The sequence below is a fragment of the Clarias gariepinus genome, chromosome 19 (genome assembly GCF_024256425.1).
Source record: "Clarias gariepinus isolate MV-2021 ecotype Netherlands chromosome 19, CGAR_prim_01v2, whole genome shotgun sequence".
NCBI classification, from domain to species: Eukaryota; Metazoa; Chordata; class Actinopteri; order Siluriformes; family Clariidae; genus Clarias; species Clarias gariepinus.
In genome coordinates, this window is record NC_071118.1 from 25,380,562 (window position 1) to 25,405,232 (window position 24,671).

The window sequence follows — 24,671 nt, forward strand, 5'->3', positions numbered from 1 at the left end:
AAAATCTGAAGGTTTTCTGAGCACTTACAGGACAATAAGTGTATTTATTCCTTTTGATGATGTTCTATTAGTTTTAGGATTACAAAATATCTGATATATGTCTACACTTTAATGAGTTTTTATCTCCAATGTATTCACATACAGCAGGGAAAATAAGTATTTAGTTGGCCACTAATTGTGCAAGTTCTTCCACTTAAAAAGATGAGAGGCCTGTAATTTTCATCATAGGTATACCTCAACTATGAGAGACAAAATAAGATTTTTTTTTTTAAAGAATTTATTTGCAAATTGTGGTGGAAATAAGTATTTGTTCAATAACAAAATTGCATCTTAATACTTTGTTATATACCCTTTGTCGGCAATGACAGAGGTCAAACATTTTCTGTAAGTCTTCACAAGGTTTTCACACACTGTTGGTGGTATTTCGGCTCATTCCTCCATGCAGATCTCCTCTAGAGCAGTGATGTTTTAAGGCTGTCGCTGGGCAACACAGACTTACAACTCCCTCCAAAGATTATCTATCTGGGATGTGGAGACTGGCTAGGCCACTCCAAGACCTTGAAATGCTTCTTAGGAAGCCACTCCTTTGTTGCCCGAGCGGTGTGTTTGGGGTCACTGTCATGCTGAAAGACCCAGCCACGTTTTATCTTTAATGCCTTTGCTGATGGAAGGTTTTTACATAAAATCTCACGATAAATGGCCCCATTCATTCTTTCCTTTACACCTATAATGAAAACTACAGGCCTCTGTCATCTTTTTAAGTTGGAGAACTTGCACAATTGGTGGCTGACTAAATACTTATTCTCCCTGCTGTAGACGTTTTTGTCTGTGCACTATATCTTAGTACTTTATCCTTTATTTCGGGGCAATTGAGGTCTAACCCGAGAGCCAGGTGTGAGCTGTAAAAACCAAGTGTCCTCATTTACCCTAAATGCACCTGTCATTCAAGACAACATTAGATTCAAACTCACATCATTACAATCACAGAACCTGACGTTAATAAAGAGCTTTTCCATAATAAACAGGAAAGTATATAATAATTCCTAATCAGAAAACTCACATTTGAGAAAACTGAAAAGCCTCAACATCAAATCATACACATAGCCACTCTGTTGCAAATCCATCAGCAGCAAACATTGGATTTTCTTCACTCTGATCAACAGGATGAACTGTCAGTTGAACAGCGCCACCCTGAGTTAGAGATTGTCATTGCACCTGTCTTGAAAAGTGCTACACTGTTGTGCATTAACATTAAGGTTTCTCATTTTGTATTGTAACAACCTGTAACTAAAGTTAATATAAATAGGATTATACATACATTTATGCGCGTGCACACACAAGTATTCCTTTCTCTTATTAATGAATAAAATAATATACGCTAATGAGTTTTAAACTGATAAGTAAAATTAATCACACATGCATTATAAAAAGGAAAAAAAAAATTCCAGGAGACTGGAACCGAACCTGAACCCTGGAGGTTCAAGGCGACAGTGCTAACCACTAAGCCTCCGTGCTGCTCGGAAATCCACTTGCGTTGTGAAAAATATAATTAAACATAGCTTCAGTTTTTACGATGCAATCTCACTAAGTGTTCAAGTGATCCCTGAACAAGGTCATTTAGGTTTTACCAAGGCCACATTTCTTCTGCAAAGGAGATTATTCAGTACTTTCCTTCCTGTATTTATGAATATGACAGACAGTTCTTAACCCAATTCTGATAACTGTAATGTTTTCTCTGATAATTGCAGGCTGATAATTTTACCCTTGATGAAATGGCCATACAGTATGTTTAAATACTCATTAATCTTTTATACCGCTTATTCCAAGAAAATGAATGTATACCCTACCCTTTTCCTGGTCGCAGAAAGCATGAAGTCTATCCTAGGAAACTTCGAAAACTGCTTAGATGAGAGCATTCACATAAAAAAAAAAAATCAAACCATAATGAAGAGTACATGATATTTATTTCATCCTAGTGTTTTGAAGAGACACATTGCACGGTCTAAAATTTCATCATGCCTGGATTAACCCTGTTGTGCAAAAAAATAATAAATTAGCAGCAGATTAATGGAGTTCCATCGCATAACCCTGATCCAATACACTATTAAAAGGCTGAAAAAGGCAGGAAGCTGTTCGGCGTGTTAGGTACTGTAGAAGTCTGTGGTGTAGAAAAAGTGAATGAGGATAAATATGTCACTTTAATGTCATAATAACTGTCTAGCAAAATACCCCCAGGATAGTTTCATCCCAGAGCTTTTCTTCCTCTGTCCTGTTGTCCTCTCTGCCCTTCACTTTCTTCTCTTTCTTGTGCTTCGACTTCTCCTCTTTAATTCCTTCGCTTTGTACTTCTCCTTCTCCCTCACCTTTCGTCATCGCTACCTGAGGCACTCTGTTCCACTCTCCATTGTCCTCCCCTTTCCGTCTTTTCTTGCCATCCTTTCCTTTTTGCTTCTTTTCTTTCCGTCTCTTTCCATGCTCTTCATCGGAGCTTTCTCTCCGTCTTTTTGGTTTCTTCGTGCTGCCATCGTCTCTCCTTCTCCTCTCTTTCCTCTTTTTTTGCGCATCCTCTTCTGAATCGTCGCTTTCTTCTCCTCTTCTTTTTATTCCTACTCGTCTCCTTTTCCTCCGTTTCCTTTTGTCTTTGCTGTCCTCGCTGCTGCTGCTGCTATACGAAGACGACGAGTCGGAGAACGAGGAGCTAAAAGATTCAGGGCTCCTCCCTCTACGTAAAGCTCTTCCTGTCAGCCCAGGGATGAGTGGAGGGGGGTAGGGAGAGTAACCCTGATCCCACTGGTTTGGCGCCGGGAATCTCCCTCTGAAAGGGGCGGAATTGGGGTGAGGATGAACCGGCGGGCGCCAAGGCGGCGGTCGGAATGCAGGAGCTGGAAGACGGGGTTGGAGGGAGAGAATCTGAGGTTGGTCACAACGCTCTGCGATCTCGTCTTCTTCATGCTCTGCTTTCCTCTGTCCCCGCATCTCAGATCCCTGCCCCGTTTTGGGCTCCAGTCCCCGAGCCCTCTGCGCCTGGATGTAGTCGGCCAGTTCGTCCTGGAACGAGTCGTACACTTTCTTTTTGCTTGCATCTTCTTCCGTCGTCTTTTCTCTGAATTGAAAGAGAGTGTGAACGTTTGGATAGACATTAAGTGTATACAAGGGGAAAAAAAAGAAGTGCTTACTTTATTTGGTGTTTATTGCCTTTCATGTGAGCCTGATATGCGTCTATGGAGCTGAGCGTCACATGGCAGAGTGGACACGTGAGGGAGTTTACTAAAGAAATAAAACAAGAGAACGACAGGAATGAAAACAGGATGAAAGCACATGTCGCCACACAGACGATTAATTACTAAACTGTATTAAAGTGTTGATAAACTGTACCAGAAGTAAATTTAAATAAAAAAAATTTCATTACTTAGTAGTAAAATATATGTAGAAGGAAGTTTAAATACAACTTAAGAGCTAGATAATGTACTTAAACCATCCCTTTATGTTAAAATCTAATCCCATCCGCTAGTGTAGATCACCACAGGCTAGCTCACAAACAGATGCAGATTTGCAGGTAGTCCCCGACTTATGAACATTCTAGTTACGATTTTCCGCAGATATAATTGGACCGTGGTTCAATTCCATTTTGGAAAGCCCAGAAATCTGCATCCACTGTCCAAGGAAGACTACAAGATAAGTTTTCATGCTACAAACGCTCTGTTTCAGCTGACCTGAATTTTAAAACCTGATTACACCGATTACTCATGAAATCTACTTCAGGGTGTACATGAGGTGTAGGTGCCAGAACATCAATGACAGTACCGTGCTCATTCTCCTCCTCCAGCTGACTCTGCGGCGCCTGCCGGGCCAGGTTGCGCTGGTGCTTACGACCACTGTAGTGTTCGGCGGCCATCGTCGGGTTGTTAAATGAAGCCGTGCACAACTTGCAGTACTTGTCTGGGTCACTCAGGTCGACCCCCTGGGCAGCAGAAGTGGTGCTTTCCTTCCTGTCCTGAGCGACATCGTCCTGCGTGCCTGCCTCCGCTGTGTCCTCAACGGCTGTCACAGAAGGACTCACTGTGGCCCTGGCGTCTGCCAACAACAATGATTAATTATGAAACATGCTACTATACTGTGAAATGTATACAAATCAAGCAAACACAACACTATCACTCAAAATGATTGCCATCCCTCACCTACTGAAGACGTGGCGCTAGACTTCCTCATGTTCTTGGCATGGACTTTTCCCCTGTAGTGAGATTTGGCGACCACAGGAGAGGTAAACACCATGTTGCACAGCTGGCAGAACCTCTCAGGATCGGCACCAACACTGTTAAAGGTGACCTATAATGCAGAATTCACATTTTTAAGTCATGGTTAGACGTTCAGGTGCATCTACTCATACAAACAAAACACTTTAACAAACTTTTATAGAATTACATTTCCCCCTAATGTGACCTCATATAAGAGGTCCCTGGTTTAATGTTTAGCTATGCTGTTTTCTGGAGGGTCGTGTCCCAGCGAGACACTGAAATGTCATCCACATAGACACTGAAATGATATGTTTGGAGGAGGAGTGAAATAAGTGGGCGTTTAAAGTATTAAAAAATGCTTTGTGTGAGGTGTATTTTAGCTGGAGCATCAACACACACACGCTTTAGTAGTGCTCTGTGACCTGTGTCCACTTATAGAAAAAGGCAGGACAGCAATCAATCAATCAACCAGTGAGTCTATAAATAAATAAATAAATAATGTTGATTCTGTATTAGGGAAAGTGGGATTTATATCTTTCTAAATTGAATTGATTGAATTGAATTCCTAACTACCACTAAACAGCACTGCGCAACAAATCTGCACCAGAATCACTAATCACATATTAATCAACATACAGTGCTGAAAAAAAGTATTTGCCCACTTCCTGATTTTTTTTTATTATTGTTGCATATTTGTCACACTTTAATGATATAGTACACAATAATACAGTTTTTAAATAATTAATTAATTAATTAAATTAAAAGAAAATGTTCAAACCTGCCTGGCCCTACGTAAAAAAGTAATTGCTTCCTAAACCTAATAACTGGTTGGACACCCTTGGCGACAACAACTGCAATTTAGGTTTGGCAAGAAGTGTTTCACATCGGAGGAATTTTGGGCCACTCATCAGCACCGTCCTGCTGCATAACCCAAGAGTGCTTGAACTTGGTGAAAAAAAAAAAAAAGATTAAACTTTTGTCTCATCAGTCCACAGAATATTTTATCCAAAGGTCTTGGGAAGAATCAAGATGTTTCTTTGGCAAATGTAAGACGAGCTTTTGTGTTTTTTTTTTTTTAACATTGGGACAGTTTTTCAGTTTGGGCAGCCATTTTCCCTTAATAAACAAAATCCTAATTCACAAACTTGATTTTGTATTTACTGTGGTTGTCTTTGTGTAATATTAAAATGTACTGGATTACCTCAATCACATAAGTGTAACAAATATGCAAGTATGACGTTTACTAAAAAAATAGATTTTTGACCCAAATTAGATACAATGACCCAAATGAGCTATCGTGCTAAACCTGCACTCATGGTAACTTACCTGCGAGCCGTCACTCTCATGGCTCTGCTTGTTTCTTTCAGCTTTTTTGCTTTGCAGGTAGATTCGAACCCGCTGAGCGTGCTTTTTACCCTGATGAGCAAAAAAAAAGGTAAAAAAAAAAAAAAAAAAACCATCCACAAACATCTTAACACTATACAATACACAAATTTAAAAGCTCATACCAACCTCATAGTGAGAGACTTTCTGAGACTCAAACATCAAAACCGCCTCACACACCTGACAGAAAGTGTCAGTAAGCATACCTTTAAGGAGCTCTGTGTCAGTCTGGGTTTCTGCCAAAGATGAAAAAAAAAATCACATATTTAGTTATGCAACAACAGTTAACATTATGCTTAAAGAAGACAAGAACTATGTTGATCAGAGTGTGCAGATGTGAGGAACATTGCAACCTAGTGTATGCTGGATTACATGGCAATACATCACTGCTGTTTATTCATGCTTGAGTATTACATAATCTGATGAAGATTTGTTAATTTGTCAGCATTCATAGTAGCACAATAAATTATACCAATTGCTTATCTTTATTATACGATCAATATTCATTTCATTAGGGATAAACACATTGTTCCTTTTCAAAAATGTAGCTACTAATAATTAACTAAAAACCTGATCAAATCATTCAAGCTATTCTAAGTCCTCAATTCACTGTGTAATTATTTTCAAAAATCAATGATACGCACACATAATCTGAAGCTCAACTTTAGCCTGGTCAAGCACAGAAAATCATGGAAAATAATACTAAGATTTATGCTAAAAGATTCTGAGGTGGATGCTAGGTAGACAGTATAAAGCACTAATGTTTTAAGGGGAAAAAACTGTTATTGTTACTTAGCAATTACTCACTTAAAAAATGACATAAATATATATACAGCACTGTGGAAAAGTCTTAGGCACATTAGACAAAAAAAACTATGAAGCTCACCAAACAGCTCAGTAATTAATAAAACAAAGTCAGTATTTGTGTTATGATGCTTTGCCCTTTAGTCTCATGTATTAGTTCTGTACTTTTATAAGGAAATTAGCTTAAGAAATAAGTTTTACTCAGCATCCTGCAGAACCAGCCAGAGTTCTTCTGAGGACCTCTGACTGTTACACCAGCTTTTTATTTCTGTGCAAAACCCATCAGTTTCCATATTGTTTTTGTCTGAAAAGTGGGCGCTTATATATTATACTGCTTTTTTTCCAAATATTTTTTCAAACTACAAATATTTTTCTTTAACTTTTTTTTATATTCTCCCTAAAGACTATACAATAAAATCCTCTAATGACAGACCCATCTTTCTTGTGATCTTTAATGTGAGCCAGGGAAAATAAGGATTTTTACCCGTCAATTTGCGTTCTTCATTTGCATTTTGCTGTTGCTGTGCGTATCTGTAGTTGTCTGTTGCTATACTGTCCGTCTTATTAGGAGTTAACAGTGATAATCTCTGTCTAATAGAGACAGGAATCACAGGGGGCCTCCCAATACAATATTATCATGATATCTAGGTAGCAATTTGTATTGCGATTTTGTAAGCACAAAAAACGTTTTTACTTTGTTACACATTGCTTCTAGCGCATGGAACGCTGTTCTGTGTGAATAGTTTATAGGGTGTGCCACCTGCAGGTTTACACAGGAACAGCTAAATTTTACAACCTCAAATGCAAACATCCATAATTTTAAAATTGATAAATGTTTGCATTTAAAATTTTAGATTTAGTGTGGCGCTACATGAATTGCCACGGAACAGAATCATGATACAACACTAAATAAATGTTTGCACCCATTCCTACTGTATAAGATTTTAGAGGCTTCAGAAATTGTTGAAAGTTGACGCTTATCAACTTATCAACTAAGCCCAACTTGGGCTTATCACCCCATAAATCTTACCATGTACAGCTGACTGCTGAGATGTCAATGACGTACCAAGTACTGTATGTGGGAAATGCCATACTCTTAAGCTGAACCAAATTTTCAGTGATTACATCTAGGACTATTAGGGCAGCAATATAATGTTGAATACTGTTTAGTTAAATCCTTGGTATTTTCCTAATCCTAATTCATTATATTAGCCTTTTTATTTGTCTTTCCTTTATTGAATTACATGTACTGTAACAGGAAATAAAAAGGTGTTTAATTTTTAACGTCACATCAGTTCATCAGTTCATTTGTAACTGCGGTGCAAGCAAAAATAAATGCTCCCTTGCGATTTGCACGAAAGAAGAGATTCCGAAACAATTCTATTTGTGATCTGAGATGGCACCTGGCACTGAAACAACTTGACGGGTACCTTTTTTTTTTTAACTTACTTACCCAACGACGGGTATTTATGCTAGTCTATCACTATACTAAAAGATAGATATACAGATAGATAGATAGGATCAGGAACAAAAAGGTAGATAAATAAAAATGTTTTACATTCATTAGTTTAAAAGTATCCATTTACCAGAGACATAAACCGGATAAACCTTGAGGTGTTATGTGGTTACGTGCCTTCTTGTTCAGGTGGTAAAGGGGTCAAATAATCTTTTAAAATAGTAAACTAGTAACGACGTCATAATAAACTTTAGCTCTATTACGTCATCCTACGTAACTATGACAGTCTAAACTCTAATAATAGCTAATAATAATCTAGTCTAATCTAATATCGGAAATAAATACCTGTTTATATGTAAGGTTTTTCTATTTTTTAAACCTTTTGAATTTATTAACTCTAAAAGCTGAAGTTAAACGCGGAGTGAAGCAGCCCTGAGTGTGTTATTGTTTGATATGGAAGCCAGCCGTGAACCAGCTAACGCTAAGCTAAGCTAGCATGAATTAGCAGCATGCTAGTCTCATTAGCGTTAGCTAATACAGTATAACTGCTGAAACCTCTCCATCTCGAACAATTGGTTAGCAGTGTAGTATTTATGAATCCGGAATCTGGTGAAATACTCGTTAAGGTGTTTTTTCTTTTATATATATTAAACAGGGATGTAACAGACTGAACACAGCTAGCACACAGATGTTTGGCTAATTACTGTGCCGCACTCACCTTCTTCAACATCACAACTATGGACATTAGTACTGTTTTGCACTGTTTCTAAATGCACAGTGACACTGTTTTCAATCGGACACGATACGCTGTCCTCAGACACAGACATGTTTTGTTTTTTTATCTCATAAACGGAAAAGGTAAAGCCACCTAATCCGACATGACTAAACAGAGCCTGGCTAGGCGAATATAACGCAGCACTGCGCATGCGCCAAACGCACTCTCCTACTCGCCTGTATTAAATCAGCTTAAATTAACATGTGCCAGGAACACCGTCAAACAGTACATAAACTAAGGTATAAAAATAAGATAGCAAATAAAGCAGCATTTAAATAAAAGAAAAAATGGCTTTGCGTTGACTTGTGTGAGAGAACTTGTGCACAAATTCATTATCTTCATAGTCTATATTGCTTTATCCGGTACACAAGATGGGGTGCCAATCCATCACAGGGCACACACTATGAGCAATTTGGGAACACCAATTATCCCAGGTTCAATTCCCACTCAATGCCCACACCAAGCCACTGGGTAAAATGGAGTGGTTACGTAAAATGTGTGCGCCAAATTGTGTGTGGATGGGATAATCGGAAAGACCACCAACAACAATAAAGCCTAATCTGGATATCTTTTGACTGTGGAAGGAAACCAGATCACATAAAGGAAACCCACCAAGCACAGTGAGAACATGAAACTCCATGCACACAAACCTGAGGTCGGCATCAAACCCAAACATGGAGGTGCGAGGTGACAGTGCTCAGCCCTATGCCACCGTGCCACCTGTGTTCAAATTATGAAATAGAAATACAGCGCATTTTGAAAAATCATGAAAAAGTTTATTTTCTTTTGTAATTTAATGAAAAAATCAATCTTTCGTATATTATTGATTTATCAATAACAATATCATTATTCAATATTTCAAACATACTCACTCACTCACTCACTCACTGTCTATACCACTTTATCCTGTTTACAGGGTCATGGGGGCCTGGAGCCTATCTAAGGAGACTCAGGGAATGATGCGGGCTACACCCTGGATAGGGTGTCAGTCCATCGCAGGGAGCATACACACTTATTCACACACTACAGGCAATTTGGGAATGCCAATTAATGTGGAAGGAAACCGGAGTACCCGGAAGAAGCCCACTAAGCACTAAGCACGTGGAGAACATGCAAACTCAGACCATGCACACAGTTTAGAGGCGGGAATCGAACCCTCACATTGCTAACCACTAAGCCACGGTGCTGCCTGGGTTCTAGTCTACCCACAGTAGGCTGGGCTCCATATTATACTGTCCAGCCAACTGCTTCAATAAGCAACGAAAATCACATGTACTAATAATGCAAAAAAGTTTTACATTTCCAAATAGTCTTAACCACTTTTCCTTACAAAATAAAGAAAAGTCAGTGTGATTTTAAACAAAATTTAGGATCAAAACTAATATTACTTTTTAAAAGAAAGTAAGGAAGAAAAAAGAGAAATTCATCAGATAAAATGTACAAATTTGGGTTCCAGAAATTTCCAGAATCATCTTTTTATTTTCTTAGATATATTTTGTTGTATTTATTATGCGACTTAAAAGTTGAAAATACCTCTTACAGCTAAAAAAAAAAATTTAAACATTAACATAAAGTGTGTGTGTTTTACTTGTTCCAGTGTTTAAAGGTAAAATATCAGTCTTGCGCCATCTTGTGGCAATAGAAGAGAATGCGCATGCGTGTTACTCAGTTCCTCGTTTCCATGGAAACCCGGACAGCACAAACGCTTAGCAACCAGTCGCAGGGGTGTGTAGTCTATGCGTTTACAAATACCAGCTAAGGAGTTATAACTTAGTTTATTTTAAAAATATAAGGAGCTGAAAACCAAGATGCCGGTCGCTCAGAAACCTGTGACTGTTCGGTCCGTGCGGGTAAATAATCGAAATTAATGTGCAGTTCTGTGAAACTTTTGCTATTTATGTAGTTAGCTGAGAAGTGTGTTGCTCTCTCTCTCTCTCTCTCTCTCTCTCTCTCTCTCACACACACACACACCAGTAATTTCCACCCCACAATGGATTTATCTTCATTTGTCTTCATGTCTTCATGTCTCACACAGGGATCCATCACTCAGTCCCTGTTAAAAGCCCCTTCTGTAAAGGGAGGCAAAATCACCAGCAAAAAGAGGGTTAGTACCAAATCAACACATCATATTTCATCCATGTCATCTGTGTGAAATAAAACACACTGAGGTCTTTTTCACCATGCAGGATGATGAGGACGGAACAGACACCGGAGACGGAGACGAGTGGACGCAGGGAAGGACTTTGGTTAAACCTCCAGACCAGCTGAACCTGACTGAGGCGGTGAGAACAACTGGGTTCCTTGAAGGTTTCTGAGCTTAATGAGCATCCTAAAGGGATTTAAGTTGTAATTGATTGATTGATTGATTGACAGGAGACACTGTGTTGAGCCTTTAAACTTTGTACTATACAGCAATGTGCATTTCATGTCTCAGAAATGATTTCCTTCTGGGAAGTAAAGAACCGGATTTAGAAATGCAACATGAAGATTTTTATTATTATTATTATTATTATTATTATTATTATTGTCTAAACCACAGTTTTTGTACACTCACTGTTTTAAAATGAACATTATGAGCTGCTTTTGAGTTACAGTAGCGTCCCTGTCAGCTTGTTTTTATGCAACTGTATACAGGATAAACTGGTGTAGACAATGAGAGTGAGTGATCTTGCACAGTGTTGCATACACTTCACTAAAATCTCTACAGTCTCTGTCTAGAGCTAGGAGCTGGATTACATCGGTGAGTCAAAAGAATTTACTCTTAGGCTCCTAGTAATGAATCCATGCCTCATCTCCAGTAATGATTCTCTTCAAGAAACTTTCACCTCCCGTAGAGTATCGCTCCATATTTTGTTTGCAGACATCCACACGCTTCGGTTTATACTCTTGTGTTGTTTCTACACCAGGTATACCCTCAGATTGTTTTCCAAAAACAGTATGTCCCGAAGTTTGTTTTTCTTATACCGCAGTAATCTGCCAATCCTAACCATTTTTTATATTAAAAAAATGATACTTACATTATTGCAGCTATAGATCGTCATCCCTTAAACAACTTTCATTTATTTCTCGTTTGCGAAATGAACTAGCTAAAAAAAAGAAAAGAAAATATATAGGAAAAGATACTAAATAAACATCTTGGCACAGAAAACAGTATGTACTTTCATTTTTAGGGCCCAAACACTATGACATCAGCAAGATGATGGGTGTGGCTTGGGGCCCTCACATGAGATTTTGCTGCATAGCTCATATCAACTTGCACGTATGCACACGAAACCCGGTACACATTGCACTGAGGATAGATTGCGGAGAGATTTTTGATATTTCAAATGGGTCAGCCAAGACGATGCCTTCAATTTATGCTGAAAAGTGGTTTATAACCTTCTGTGTCATACTGAAATCACATTGAATGACATCAGATTGAGCGACATCATAGAGTTATCAGTTTTTTTTCAGCATCTGGGCCTTTTTGGAGGTGTAAAAATTAAATTCCTCCTTTTCCTAGTGTGCCCACTGTCTTTTTGGTGGCGATGGCCAGATGGTGCTTGGGCCTGCTCATCGCTGCATGCACCTTAAACGTTGCAGCAGTCAGAGCTGCTGTTATAGAAAATAATCAACACCTTCTACCCAGTCAGAATCAAGAATTTACCAGCACTGTGGTATATTTATTAAAAACACACACTCTTGGCCAAGACAATACTGTGTTTTCGTTGCCTGGCGATTGAAGCTGAGGTCTGCTAAGATCAAACGAACGTTTCCTTCAGTATTCATGCCAATTAACTTTTTAAATTTTTTTCCTTTTGGTCTCTTAGGAGCTGAAAGAGGAGTTCACAAGAATACTGACAGCAAACAATCCGCACGCTCCGCAGAATATAGTCAGATACAGCTTCAAAGTAAAGCCATTGCACATTCGCCTCACTTTTACTCTCCGTTTCCTGTATACTATATATATATATATACACTAAACACGCTACGCCTTCCTCAGGAACGCTCGTATAAGCCGATCAGTAGCGTGGACCAGTTGGCTGTTCACTTCGTGCTGGAGGGAAACCTTCTGCATAAGGATTCTGATGACGCTCGAAGGCAAAGAGCCAGGCAAGGCTTTGCAGAAGGTAGGATGGTTACCATCTGTCAGATTACAAAAAAAAAAGAAAACACACACCATGATGTTATATTAATAGTGATGGTATTGCTTATAGTTTCAGAGCAGACAACTACGGAGACAGAAAACGTAGTAGAAAACGAGGACACGGTAAGTGAAGGCAATAACAGGAAACAGACGTGAAGTTAAATGGAATGATTTAAATGAGTGTTAAATAGTTGTGTTGTTAAGCTGGCAGATGGGGCTGAGGATGCAGGTGATGCAGAAGATGGCAACGGAGAGGAGAGACCGGACAGCGTCGACATCCAAGCAGAGAAGAAAGAGCGCAAAATCACCAACCAGTTCAACTTCAGCGAAAGAGCATCACAAACGCTCAACAACCCTCAGAGAGTAAGATTCAGCTTAGTCAATCCAGGATAGTGCATGAAGCTTGGGTCACTACGTATCTTCCACAGCTGCTATTTTGTAAAAAAAAAAATTTTGTCTCTCAGCTATTCCCTTTTGGATCTCTCCACTTTAAATCATCCGCCTCCATCGAACCCTATCCTCTGCATCCTCGTCTTTTACACCAACTAACTTCATGTCCTCTCTCACTGCATCTCCTCTTAGGTCTTCCTCTAGACCTCCTGCCTTGCAGTTCCAACCTCAGCATCCTTCTACCAATATATTCACAATCTCTCCTCTGAACATGTCCAAACCACATAAATCTGTCCTCTCTGACTTTATCTCCAAAACATCTAACATGGGTTGTCCTTCTGATGCGTTCTTGATCCTATCCAGCCTTGTCACCCCAGTATCTTCATCTCTGCTACCTCCAGGTCTTTTCTTCAGTGCTAGTGTCTCTAAGCAGCTTCACCTCCTTCTTTTCACACTATATGTTGCTTTGGACCGTTGACTCCAAGTACTTAACGTCCTGCTCCTCCTTTACCTCTGCTCCCCGTAGCCTTTCTTTTTAAACTCTGACCGTAGTGATACTATACATGTACGTATCTGTACTCAAGCTGACAAAACGTGCATACTAGACAGTAAAGACCCATGCATGATGATTTCTTTGGGTACCAACTGATTTCTATTTCTGCAGGAAAGATCCTGCCAAACCGAACCTCCTCCTCGTGCCACCTTCTCCGCTACAGTTAATCAGGTAAGAGCAAATGTGACTTTCGTACTCAAGGGGCAAGTGAAAGTTATTTTTACTCAGGTCTGCCGTACACAAGGTGATGTAGATGTGACTAAAGGATGAGCTAAAATTAAATGTCTTGGCATGAAAATAGAATAAGAAATAAAAAAGTTGTGCATTACCAAAAGTTGTGATCATGGACATCAGGAACATCACTCAGGGAAAAATATTTAATTGTTTCAAGTTCCACCATGATGCGTCTTTTATCTGGCGTCTTTGTTCATATACTGTACAGCAAGGCCCATTCTGGCAACGGAATAGATTAACCTTATACACAAACACGTGCTTCGTGTGTGCGTTTGCAGTGGGAGATCTACGATGCCTACGTGGAGGAGCTCCAGAAGCAGGAGAAGAACAAAGAAAAACAGAAGACCCTTTCGTCCAAGAAGGAGGAAGACAAAGCCAGGAAGAAGACAGTGTTGGTGGAGAATCAGGTAGGAAGCTTTGAGTCATGTGTGGTCAACAAAGGCATTCTTTCAGGCATTAACGTCATAAAGCACGTGTTTATTGTCTGCTGTGTAAATAGACATTAATAAGAGGCTGAGCGTAACACATCGCACCGATCTCCTTTATCAATCAGAGTGACGATATCACCAAAGTGGCGAAGGTGGCCAAGATTATCGAGCGCATGGTGACTCAGAACACCTTCGATGACATTGCTCAGGGTAATTATTCCTCCTTGAAATTTAGTTAAGGGTAAGAGTCCACGACCCATAACCTGTAAGAGCCCAGACTCCTTTCTCCTTTAAGAGACATTACAAGGGATGTACTATAACACAGACCAAAAAGAGCACATGGAACACGTTTCGAATGACGTCACGTGACATTTTCCCGGATAATTTAAGGGTTACTGTCACATGACTGCACCAGGATGTTTATTAGATGTCACTAACGGAATTCTCACTCCCTCTTACTTACTCACTTATCATCTATACCGCTTTGTCCCGTGTCTCAGGAGACTAAGGGGACAAGGCGGGTTGCCAATCTATAGCAGGGCACACACACACATGGACGCACGCACATACTACAGGGCGATTTGGGCAAGCCAATTAACCGAATCTCTATGTCTTTGGACTGTGGGAGGCGAGAACATGCACACAGACCCGACGCAGGAACCGAACCCAGACTGAATAAGGAACTTTCCAGGAAATTTAAAGCGTTCATGAAACCCCACCTCTGCTTTTCCTCTGGTCTTCATCCATTTTAGATTTTAAGTACTTTGAGGATGCGTCAGACGAGTTCCGAGAACAGGAGGGCACGCTTCTGCCACTGTGGAAGTTCCAGTATGACAAAGCCAAGCATCTCTCAGTAACCGCTCTCTGCTGGTCTGTATGCATCATACCACCCATCTCCATCCATTTAATTATTAACCTGAAGGAACTGGTAAGTGCTATTTTTTCTTTTCATCCAGGAATCAGAAATACCAAGACCTGTTTGCTGTTGGACTCGGTTCATGTGAGTTCACCTTTAGAGTTTTAAGCAGACTTTAATATTCCTTCCAAATGCAATTTTTAATTGTTCTTTTATCCGTTTCTTTCAAGATGAGTTCACAAAGCAGGGTCGAGGCATGCTGCTCTTCTACTCCCTGAAGAACTCCACTTACCCAGAGTACATTTTCCACACGCAATCTGGGGTCATGTGTCTGGACATCCACAAAGAGCTGACGTACCTGGTGGCGGTGGGTTTCTACGACGGCAGCGTTGCCGTGTATAACCTGAAAGAAGACAAACCTCAGCCTGTTTATAAGAGCAACGCCAAGACGGGAAAGCACACCGACCCGGTGTGGCAGGTAGGGGGCGCTACATTAGAGAACCATAACTACAGTATGACGGGCGTTCAAGTCAAAGTGGGATTCATTAGTGCTCGAATACCAGGGCGAAAGTTTTTTCAGTACGTTGTAGCCGTGATCGGACTGCCTGTCTGCCTCACGTCTAAAACGCTGGCCTCCCAGGAACTCCTTTAACGACCCAAACTATCCTGTGATGTGCAAGTGGTGTTGATGAATAATTGTGTTTCCCCAGACAGATGGCGCAAGTCGACAACACATATTAGATGATTTTCAAGAATCAGACGTTCCACTCGCTGAATTGTTCATGGGAACGAGTGCAGCGGGGTCGAGCCACCTCGGCCGGGTTCAACTTTTAATCATGAAAAAATGTCTTAACAATTTCTTAAGGTCCCAGTTTGACTTGAACGCCTTTCATATTGGCAGAAATCATACAAACTGCATGACAGAAAAATTCCATATTAAGAAAACTAAATAAACATTTTATTCTGTTACGTCACATTTTGTCTTGCAAAATCCTTAAGATAAAGTGGCAGAACGACGACATAGACAAGAATCATAATTTCTTCTCGGTCTCCTCTGATGGACGTGTGGTATCGTGGACTCTTGTGAAGGCAAGTTTAATAAAACCTGCTTTGTTTAATATCCAAGGTTCTACTGTATGTGGTTTAATAATAAGGGTAATGTTTTGTTCCTTTCAGAACGAGCTGCTGTTCACAGATATCATTCAACTCTCTGTAGAAGGAGCTGTTTCTGAAGGACAAGAGGACATGACGATTGCTGACATAGGTGATCATCAGCCATCCATAACTTCTTACAGCATGTATAATTGAGCGTTCAGTTTAATTGGAATGATCAGCCATGAGCGTTCTTCCTTTAAACTCTTGCATGGTCCTTGGTTATTTTTGTTTTGACCAGATTGTTTTTGCTGTCTATTGTTCCTGCACAACATCGTGAAACTCCTCAATGCTATACAGTATTTTTCTCTATTCCAGCCTGTGGAACATCTTTTGATTTCCATAAACAGATCGACTACCTTTTCCTCGTTGGGACTGAAGAGGGCAAAATCCACAAGGTCAGTAACAACTGTCTCTGTAGTCTATCATTATATCACTTTTAACTTATCAGTTTAAACTTATTGTAAGGTATGATGTGAATAGGATTGTTTCCATGCCGCTACGCCCATAAACAACCCTGCTTCCTGATTCCTTACAGTATATAATAACACCTCCCTATAGTCTGTATCCAGACGAAAACAGTGCGACAAAAATTTTCCTTTTTCTAATTTTTTTGGCTTATTTGTCACACTTAAATGATTAAAACATGTTATAATTGCACAAAGATAACTCAAGTAAATACAAAACCAGAGTAAATACTTTGTCAGACGGGTTATATTTAAGTGATTTCTTGATTCGACAGTAATCAGGCCTGGATGTGGCACGTTAAATTAAACTCAGACAAAAGAATTATCAAAGTTTATTCACAATTTATTCTCATTTAGCAAGGGGGCAATTACTTTTTCACATAGGGCCAGGCAGGTTCGGAAAGGCAGGTTTTTGTCCCTTAATTAATGAAATTAGAATTTTAAAACTGCATTTTGTATTTACTTAGGTTATCTTTGCTGACATTCAAGTGTAACAAATCTACAAAAAAATCTAATTCAGGAAGGCGGCATATAATTTTTTATGTCATGCAAATAGCTTGTATCCTCTGGAACTATTTTTTCCTAACCAGAATATGTTAATGTGTTCCTTTTCAAGCAATACTTTTTCCTTCATTTCATTTTTAAACACAACAATTTGGGCACTCGTCTAAAACCTATTACTTATGAACAGAATATTATATACTTAACAAATCATTTTTGCAGGTTTTTTTATTATATTATACTAAAGTATAATATAGGCAGCATGGTTGCTTAGTGGTTAGCATTGTGACCTTGCACCTCCAGGGTCCAGGTTCGATTCCCGCCTCGTGGTCTGTGTGCGTGGAGTTTGCATGTTCACCCCGTGCTTGGGACTGAGGGTCCCACTATGGTCACCATTGACCTCCATGATCAATTAAAGAAAGCTGACGTTTCAAATCGAGCAAAGGAAACATTAAAATTACTGGACTTAGGTGATGAAATGTCCAACACATTCCTAAAACTTGGAAGGACAACGCTAAATTATTAACATCAGTAAATAAATGTGGTTGGAAAAAAATATCATGACTCATGACCTGGATTGGAGATCACTTAAACACTTGGACAGTAGAAATCATAGTTTAATAATGAAAGTCAATGTGATGAGAACTCACAGGGTCGGGACTGAACAGCTGTTTGGCCATAAGAAAACTGTGTCACATATGTCATATGGCAATAAAATAAAGTCAGCTGATGACCTGAATGTACTGAATGACCAGATTATTACAGACATATTTTGGACACTCATGGACACTTATGGACACATTCATGCACACTTCATATTTATGTTTCATTCTTGGATCATTGCACACAAGTCACTTTAATGAGTCACTTTCTTGCATATTTGCACCCCCCCCCCAGTCATTTTTCTTTATTTACACAAATATTTCCATATTTTCTATATTTTTTTATATTGCACAAAATATTTTTATTTTTCTTCTGTATTTTTTTATTTATAAAATTTACTTTTAAGGTCACTGGCGGTCATGTAGACATTCCACTGTATATCATACTTAAATTTGAATTTGATTTGATTTTGGGAGTCACATTGTCAGAGTGGTTCTGGGAGCATGGTCAATCATTTTTACAAAGGCGATTGCATGAAATATTAATGTTTGCGACTTGTTTTTGGCCGAGCGGTGTACAGTGGTGGCCAAAAGTATTAAAACGAAGTTATGCCAATGTATTAGTTCTTCCTGTGCAGAAAACAGATGAATCCACTAATTAGTTTGAGCCTATCTGACTGAAGAGTTGTGCCAATTAACTGAAAACCTAGTGAAAATCATCTCCAGACCTAAACCCGACAGCAAGGCAGTAATGGTCAAGAAACCATGTTCTTCAGGAAGCAATCAAACAAGCATAGATTGAGCAAGTGACACCAGAGTACTGCAGACGTTTTGACTCTAAGCCCAGCCGGATCCAGCCGGTTTTGAAGAATAAGGGACTTCGTACTAAATACAAAATTTTTTATTAGCAATTTCATTGGATCTAATAACAAATTTTTATTAGGTACCTGGTCAGTGTTGTAAAAAATTTGAGAACATCATTAAACATCTGGAATTTCCTTTGGCATTAATGAAGTATCTGTTTACCTAGAACATTGAATTTTTTAATTTCGTCCCAAAACTTTTGGCCACCACTATATACATGTGAGTCAACCTGGAATAAGATAAATGCTGCATAAATTTGCCCACGTTACTGCAGATGCGCGCAGCTTGTTGTGCTTTAGGGACACACTCGAGTCCCAAGTGCAGGGCAAAAATGCCACATCATTGTAAAAACTCCTACACTCGTCTCACTTTATTGATGATAAGAGGTCTGGGGAACCATCATTACCTATCACGTAGGCCCAGGTTGATAATATTCTGCCTGATATGATGGCAGAGTGTTTCCGACTGAAGTTTACACCCCCACAAAAGGTAAAGCCTGTGTTATGCAGTATTTTCACGTTTTATTTTTTTTGCACGAAGCCTTAGGAAGCTTTAGGGTCGAACCTCAGATTGAGGTGATAAATCTGTGACATTTGAAAAAACAAGCTGAGACGCCTTTGTTTGGCAAGGATATTGTGGAGCAGGGCTTCTGGGAACAGTCTAATCCGCTCATCGCAGAGACACGCCATGAGGTTTAGTGTCCATCTCTCTCTCTCCCTCTCTCCCTCTCTTTTTTGAAAAATGAGAGGCAATCTTGCTACCTTTCTGGATTTATTGTTGTTCTTCTAACCCCTCCTTGCAAATCATGTTAATGTTTGGAGTTTGTAGCAAGAAGCAAAATTACAAAATTAAGCATTACAGCAGCATTTACTTCTGTAGTGCCGCTTTGTCTTCATCCAAAATGGGAATCTCTCCCAGTAAGACTTACCGTTCAAGTGTGTGTGTGTGTGTGTGTGTGTGTGGTATGAATGGTTGATATCTAAGCCCGGTTCCATGTGTTCAATTGCAGTGCTCCAAATCCTACTCGAGCCAGTTCCTGGAGACTTACGCTGCACACAGCCTGTCTGTCGATGCCGTGAAGTGGAACCACTTCCATCCGAAGGTCTTCATCTCTTGTAGCTCGGATTGGACGGTGAAGATATGGGATCACACTATCACGTACGTACTGTACTGCACGCCTTTACACTGCAGAGCATCACCAAAGTAATGCAAAGAATAAAACATAACTGGGTGGGCGCTGTTATGGAAAAATACAGTGCTGTGAAAAAGAATTTGCCCCCTTTCTGATTTTTTGGTATATTTGTTACAGTTTAATGATTGTGCTCATCAAACTAAATTAAATATTACACAAAGATAACCCGGTTAAATACAAAAAAAGACTGTTTTGTCCCTCCATGAGGATAATTAAGATTTTTGGCAAATGTCTACATTTCTTTAGCTTTCTCCTTGGAAGTCTGCCCTGGATAGCATTTATGCCCAGTCTCTTTCGTATTGCTTTATCATCAACACTGACCTTATATGAGCCTAAGATATGGCCTGGTAACCATTTCCATTCTGATAAATGTCAATTACTTTGTTTCTCTTTTGTTCTTGAATTTCTTTTGATCACGGCATGATGTGTTGCTTTTTTTTTTTTTAGATCTGCTTCACTTTGGCACACAGTTTTTATTTATGAAATCATCATTTACAAAAGGCATTCTGTATTTACTTAAACTACCTTGGTGTAATATTAAAATTAGTTTGAATGTCTCAATCATTTAAGTGTGACAAATATGCAGGAAAATAATAAATAAAGCCAAGAAGGGGCAAATACATTTTCACAGCACTGTAATAAGCATGTGCTTGTGTTGATGTGGTCTAATGTGAATAAGAGTTTCAACTGTGACGCCGGAGTTGATTGTTTTTTAAACGCTCCATAGTTTTTTTTTCTCAGTATAGGTTTTCTATACATAATAATATTTTTTACGAAGTCTGCTGATTCAGTGTTTTAGGTCTTTTGGCCAGATGTTTTTCAATGATTTGTGTTCCTGAGCCAGTTAGTTATTACTTTTGCTCTATGCCAAGATGCTCCATCAGGCTGGAAAAGGCATTGCCCTGATTGAAGGGTGTTTTTGTACCATTCCTTATTCATGGCTGTGTTCTTAGGCAAAATTGTGAGTGAGCCCGCTCTCTTGGCTGAGAAGAAACCTCATTTATGAATGGTCTAAGGATGCTTTACTGTTGGCATGACACAGGACTGATGGCAGCGCTCACCTTTCCTTCTCCAGACAACCTTTTTACCAGATGCCCCAAACAATCGGAACCTTCGTCCAATCCTTGTACCTTTTACATAATATCAGTCTGGTCATGAAGTCACCAAGTCTCCCCTTGAAGTTCTTGATGATCTAATAAATGGTCGATTCAGGTGCGCTCTTTCATTGCAAAGCAATGATGACGTGTTTTCTTGCAGGTAACCATGATTAACTGAGGAAAGACTATGATTTCAATTACCACCCTCTTATTTAAAGCTTCCAGTCTGTTATTCTAACTCAATCAGCATGACGGAGTGATGTCTCCAGCCTTGTCCTCGTCAACACTGTGTTAATGAGAAAAACACTGACATGATGCCATGAGCTCGTCCTTTTATGGCACGACTGAAACGCAGTGGGTTTTTTGGGGGGATTAAGTTCATTTTCATGGCAAAGAGATCAAAAAATATTAATTTTAATTCATCTCATCTTCATAATCAATATTCATGTCATTCTCAAAACATTTGCTCATGTAGAATAGTAATGATTATCTTTCAGCCATTTGAAAAGTGGAATAGAGTTTGAAATACGTCCGGTTCGGGGTCATGGATAAAACTGCAAGGATCATTCCATAGCCTTTCCAAGCTCTGTTATCTCTACCTTAGAAACAGCAAGCGTAAAATTAAACGCGTTTAACTCCTACAGTTGTTATTAAAATAAACATAATTAGCTTGTCAAGACAATGATTTGACAAATCAGTTAGCCATTCCCGGTCTGTCAAAGAGAGACCCCTGGGTGAGTAATGATTATAATTACGATGTCATTTTGACAAAGCTCACTATGCATGCCGGCGTCTCATTATTCTGGGCCGTGTAGCTCCTCAGACGACCTGCGTTCACCAGCAGAGGGCCCTAGTGTAGTGAAGACGGGAGGAGACAGAGGTCGTCGCACCCTACAACAATCCTAAATAATTGAAAGGAAGTATTCGGAAGGCATGCGTGATCTGCACGCCATTTATATTAAAAACTTCCGTCGGCCGCGGCGTCATATGCTTTCCTTTCAAGTCTACCGTTTTTTTCATGCAAAAAAACATTTTAACGAGCGAATATGAAAGCTTATTCACAGACGGACAAAGTGTATTGTAAGCAAAGCGATTATGTCGAAAAAGTATGTATTTGTCTTTTTTTATTCTGTTAATTAAAATAAATCCTACAGTGGATAATTTTTCATTCGTATATTTGATATTGGCCTCAAGTGATATTTCATAGTCTCTTTAGAAGTATTTGCGCCCTAAACCATAAATTTCAGTAAAATATAATCCAACTATCAGACGGTGGCCCACGCCTTAATGCAGGAATCTTATGAATAGTGATTAAAAATACGTCTGACTCCATAACACCTGAAAAATAACTCAACTCTGTATGTGACTCACTGCGAATGAGTCCTGAGATGAGCTCAGTTCAGAGTAAAGCACATGAAAGATACACTTATGGTTCTGGGTTTTGAAGCTCCATCAGGTTGTGTGGGCGCATAAGAAACCTGGTGAGCGGAGACGCGCTGTAGACCAGGGGTTCGTCTCGGCTGTCCGTGCGCGATTCCATCACCGGAGAAAGGCCAGAACAGGGTCGGTGTGGCTGGAGAGAGGGAAAGAGGATGAGTCTGTCTGATGATGAGGGAGAGGACACAGTGCAGGATACTTACTGTCTGCTCAGCATGACTAAACCAACCTGTACTAGTGATTCACCAGGATTATGATATGCAGGTGATTTGATGTGTGTGTGTGTGTGTGTGTGTGTGTGTGTGTGTGTGTGTGTGTGTGTGGTTTAGCCGAGACTACAGGGTAAAAATCAGACTACATCCAGACACAAAACTACTTTCAAACAACTAAATATTACGAGGGATGTTCAAGTCAAACCAGGACTTTTGATTGTGCAGAATATCAGAGTAAAAACTTTCTTTATTTCTTTATATAATCACCTGCTACACTAATGCACGAGTTCTAGCGAATCACTAGTGCTTGGATACCATCAGGGGAGAAAGTTTTATCAGTTCATTAGAGCTATTATCGGCTCATTAAAGCTGATTAATGTTTGAAACGCTGGCCTCCCAGGAACTCCTTAAATGGTTGTAAACATATGGAAATGGCTTGGAACGAGATCAGGACTGTACGGGGACGTGGCAGTGCTTCCCAGCCGAGCCCCAGTATTTGTACAGTTCTTGACACCTGGCTCATTTCATCTGGTTGAGAAGCCAGTTCACTGCGAGCTAAAGAACATGAAAGACACCTCTTGTATTTTGCTTCTGGTGGCATTCACTTTGTTCCAGCTTTACCTTGGTACGGTTTATGTAAATGTTGACCAAGGAATTTACAAACCTCATCAGTATGAATTCTTTTCATTATTTTGACACTGAAATGTTTTCTTGGTTGTTTGGTTCAGGTGAACATTTTTTTCTCTACGCCAGAAAAAACGTTTTTTTTTTGTGTGTGTGTCTATGTGCGGTAAAGTTCAGTTTTTTTCTTCCTGCCTGCTAGAAGGTCCTTCCTTGTTAGTGATGACGCTCAATTAAACGCAGTTGGATAAGATTCTGGCGACCCGCCATGCGCAATTAAGTCCATGATTCTAAAATCTTTTCACAAGACTTGCATCTGTTCTCTTCTCTCATGTATTTCTCAGGAGCCCGATGTTCACCTTTGACCTGAACACGGCTGTGGGTGACGTGGCCTGGTCACCGTACTCCTCCACCGTGTTCGCTGCCGTCACCATTGATGGAAAGGTAAGAGCTGCTTCGGCATACAGCTCATTCGCACACTACGGGGAACGCCGGTTAGCGTAACCTGGTTGTCTGTGGACTGTGGGAGGAAACCCACCACGCACGGGGAGAACACGATGCGGGAATCGAACCCGGACGCCCGAGGTGCAAGGCGACAGTGATGACCACGTGCCAGTGTTTATAGAGGCAGGAAATTGTAGACACCAGGCATGATTTAATAAATGGTGGAACTTTTAATTTAAAACATTCATTATGAAACTCAGAAGGCTTAAAGTGCTGCCATTGGTACATTAAATAGATCTAAATAGATTCCTCATTTATGTATTTGAGAGAACAGCGGAGGTTGGTAATTGCTAGGGAATGATCCGTCTTGCATCAGATCTTGACGTTGCCTCCTTTATTCATATTTAATCAATTATGTAAAACTTTATTCCTGTACAATGTATTTATCAGTGAATTCACTGCTTATGTCGTGCTAATACGGTACAATGATGCTGAGAGATGTGTGTAATTGTCTGTGATGGTGGTTTCATCATTTACTAAGACATTCCAGACCACTCGCATCAAGCACACACACACACACACACACTTTTAAAAAGTGTAATAGGTGTTAATGAAACAGTATAGCAGCTACACGATGGGATTCCACTTCTGGTGTTTCATAATGCTGCGCGCTCACACACACACAGTGTGTGTGTGTGTGTGTCTGTCTGTTCGGGTTAGTCTCCAGGGACAGCCATTAACCAGCCTGACATTAACTGTTAGCCTCAGAACAGAGGCTGAAGAAATGTCCTGTTCCGTCATCTCCACTGCGGATACGCAATAGTAGGCGACAAGTTGCTCGT

At 39.8% G+C, this 24,671-nt stretch overlaps 2 protein-coding genes across 3 annotated transcripts in view; one reads left to right on the plus strand and one right to left on the minus strand.

The window, feature by feature from the left end:
- Positions 1-1,947: 1,947 nt before the first annotated feature.
- zmat1 (zinc finger matrin-type 1) lies at positions 1,948-8,763 on the minus strand. Of its 2 annotated transcripts, none has more exons than XM_053477929.1 (7): positions 8,597-8,763; positions 5,748-5,854; positions 5,562-5,651; positions 4,179-4,326; positions 3,805-4,074; positions 3,177-3,267; positions 1,948-3,103 (listed from the first exon to the last, which is right to left on the minus strand). In XM_053477929.1, the coding sequence occupies exons 1-7, from the start codon at positions 8,703-8,705 to the stop codon at positions 2,218-2,220; spliced, it is 1,701 nt and encodes a 566-aa protein (XP_053333904.1). In that variant the 5' UTR covers positions 8,706-8,763; the 3' UTR covers positions 1,948-2,217. The 2 variants fall into 2 exon arrangements, with proteins under 2 accessions (XP_053333904.1, XP_053333905.1); XM_053477930.1 differs by having other exon boundaries at positions 5,825-5,854; positions 8,597-8,637.
- Positions 8,764-10,445: 1,682 nt separating this feature from the next.
- The window catches only part of dnai1.2 (dynein, axonemal, intermediate chain 1, paralog 2), a 34,417-nt gene continuing 20,191 nt past the window's right edge, over positions 10,446-24,671 (plus strand). The window contains exons 1-18 of the mRNA XM_053478845.1: positions 10,446-10,503; positions 10,689-10,757; positions 10,840-10,935; positions 12,463-12,543; positions 12,636-12,762; positions 12,850-12,902; positions 12,984-13,142; positions 13,834-13,893; positions 14,235-14,363; positions 14,510-14,594; positions 15,137-15,254; positions 15,341-15,384; positions 15,471-15,718; positions 16,240-16,329; positions 16,417-16,504; positions 16,711-16,790; positions 19,836-19,984; positions 23,730-23,829. Of these exons, the coding sequence (XP_053334820.1) occupies positions 10,462-10,503; positions 10,689-10,757; positions 10,840-10,935; positions 12,463-12,543; positions 12,636-12,762; positions 12,850-12,902; positions 12,984-13,142; positions 13,834-13,893; positions 14,235-14,363; positions 14,510-14,594; positions 15,137-15,254; positions 15,341-15,384; positions 15,471-15,718; positions 16,240-16,329; positions 16,417-16,504; positions 16,711-16,790; positions 19,836-19,984; positions 23,730-23,829 (1,818 nt within the window). The 5' untranslated portion in view covers positions 10,446-10,461. The remainder of the gene's footprint in view (positions 10,504-10,688; positions 10,758-10,839; positions 10,936-12,462; positions 12,544-12,635; positions 12,763-12,849; positions 12,903-12,983; positions 13,143-13,833; positions 13,894-14,234; positions 14,364-14,509; positions 14,595-15,136; positions 15,255-15,340; positions 15,385-15,470; positions 15,719-16,239; positions 16,330-16,416; positions 16,505-16,710; positions 16,791-19,835; positions 19,985-23,729; positions 23,830-24,671) is intronic.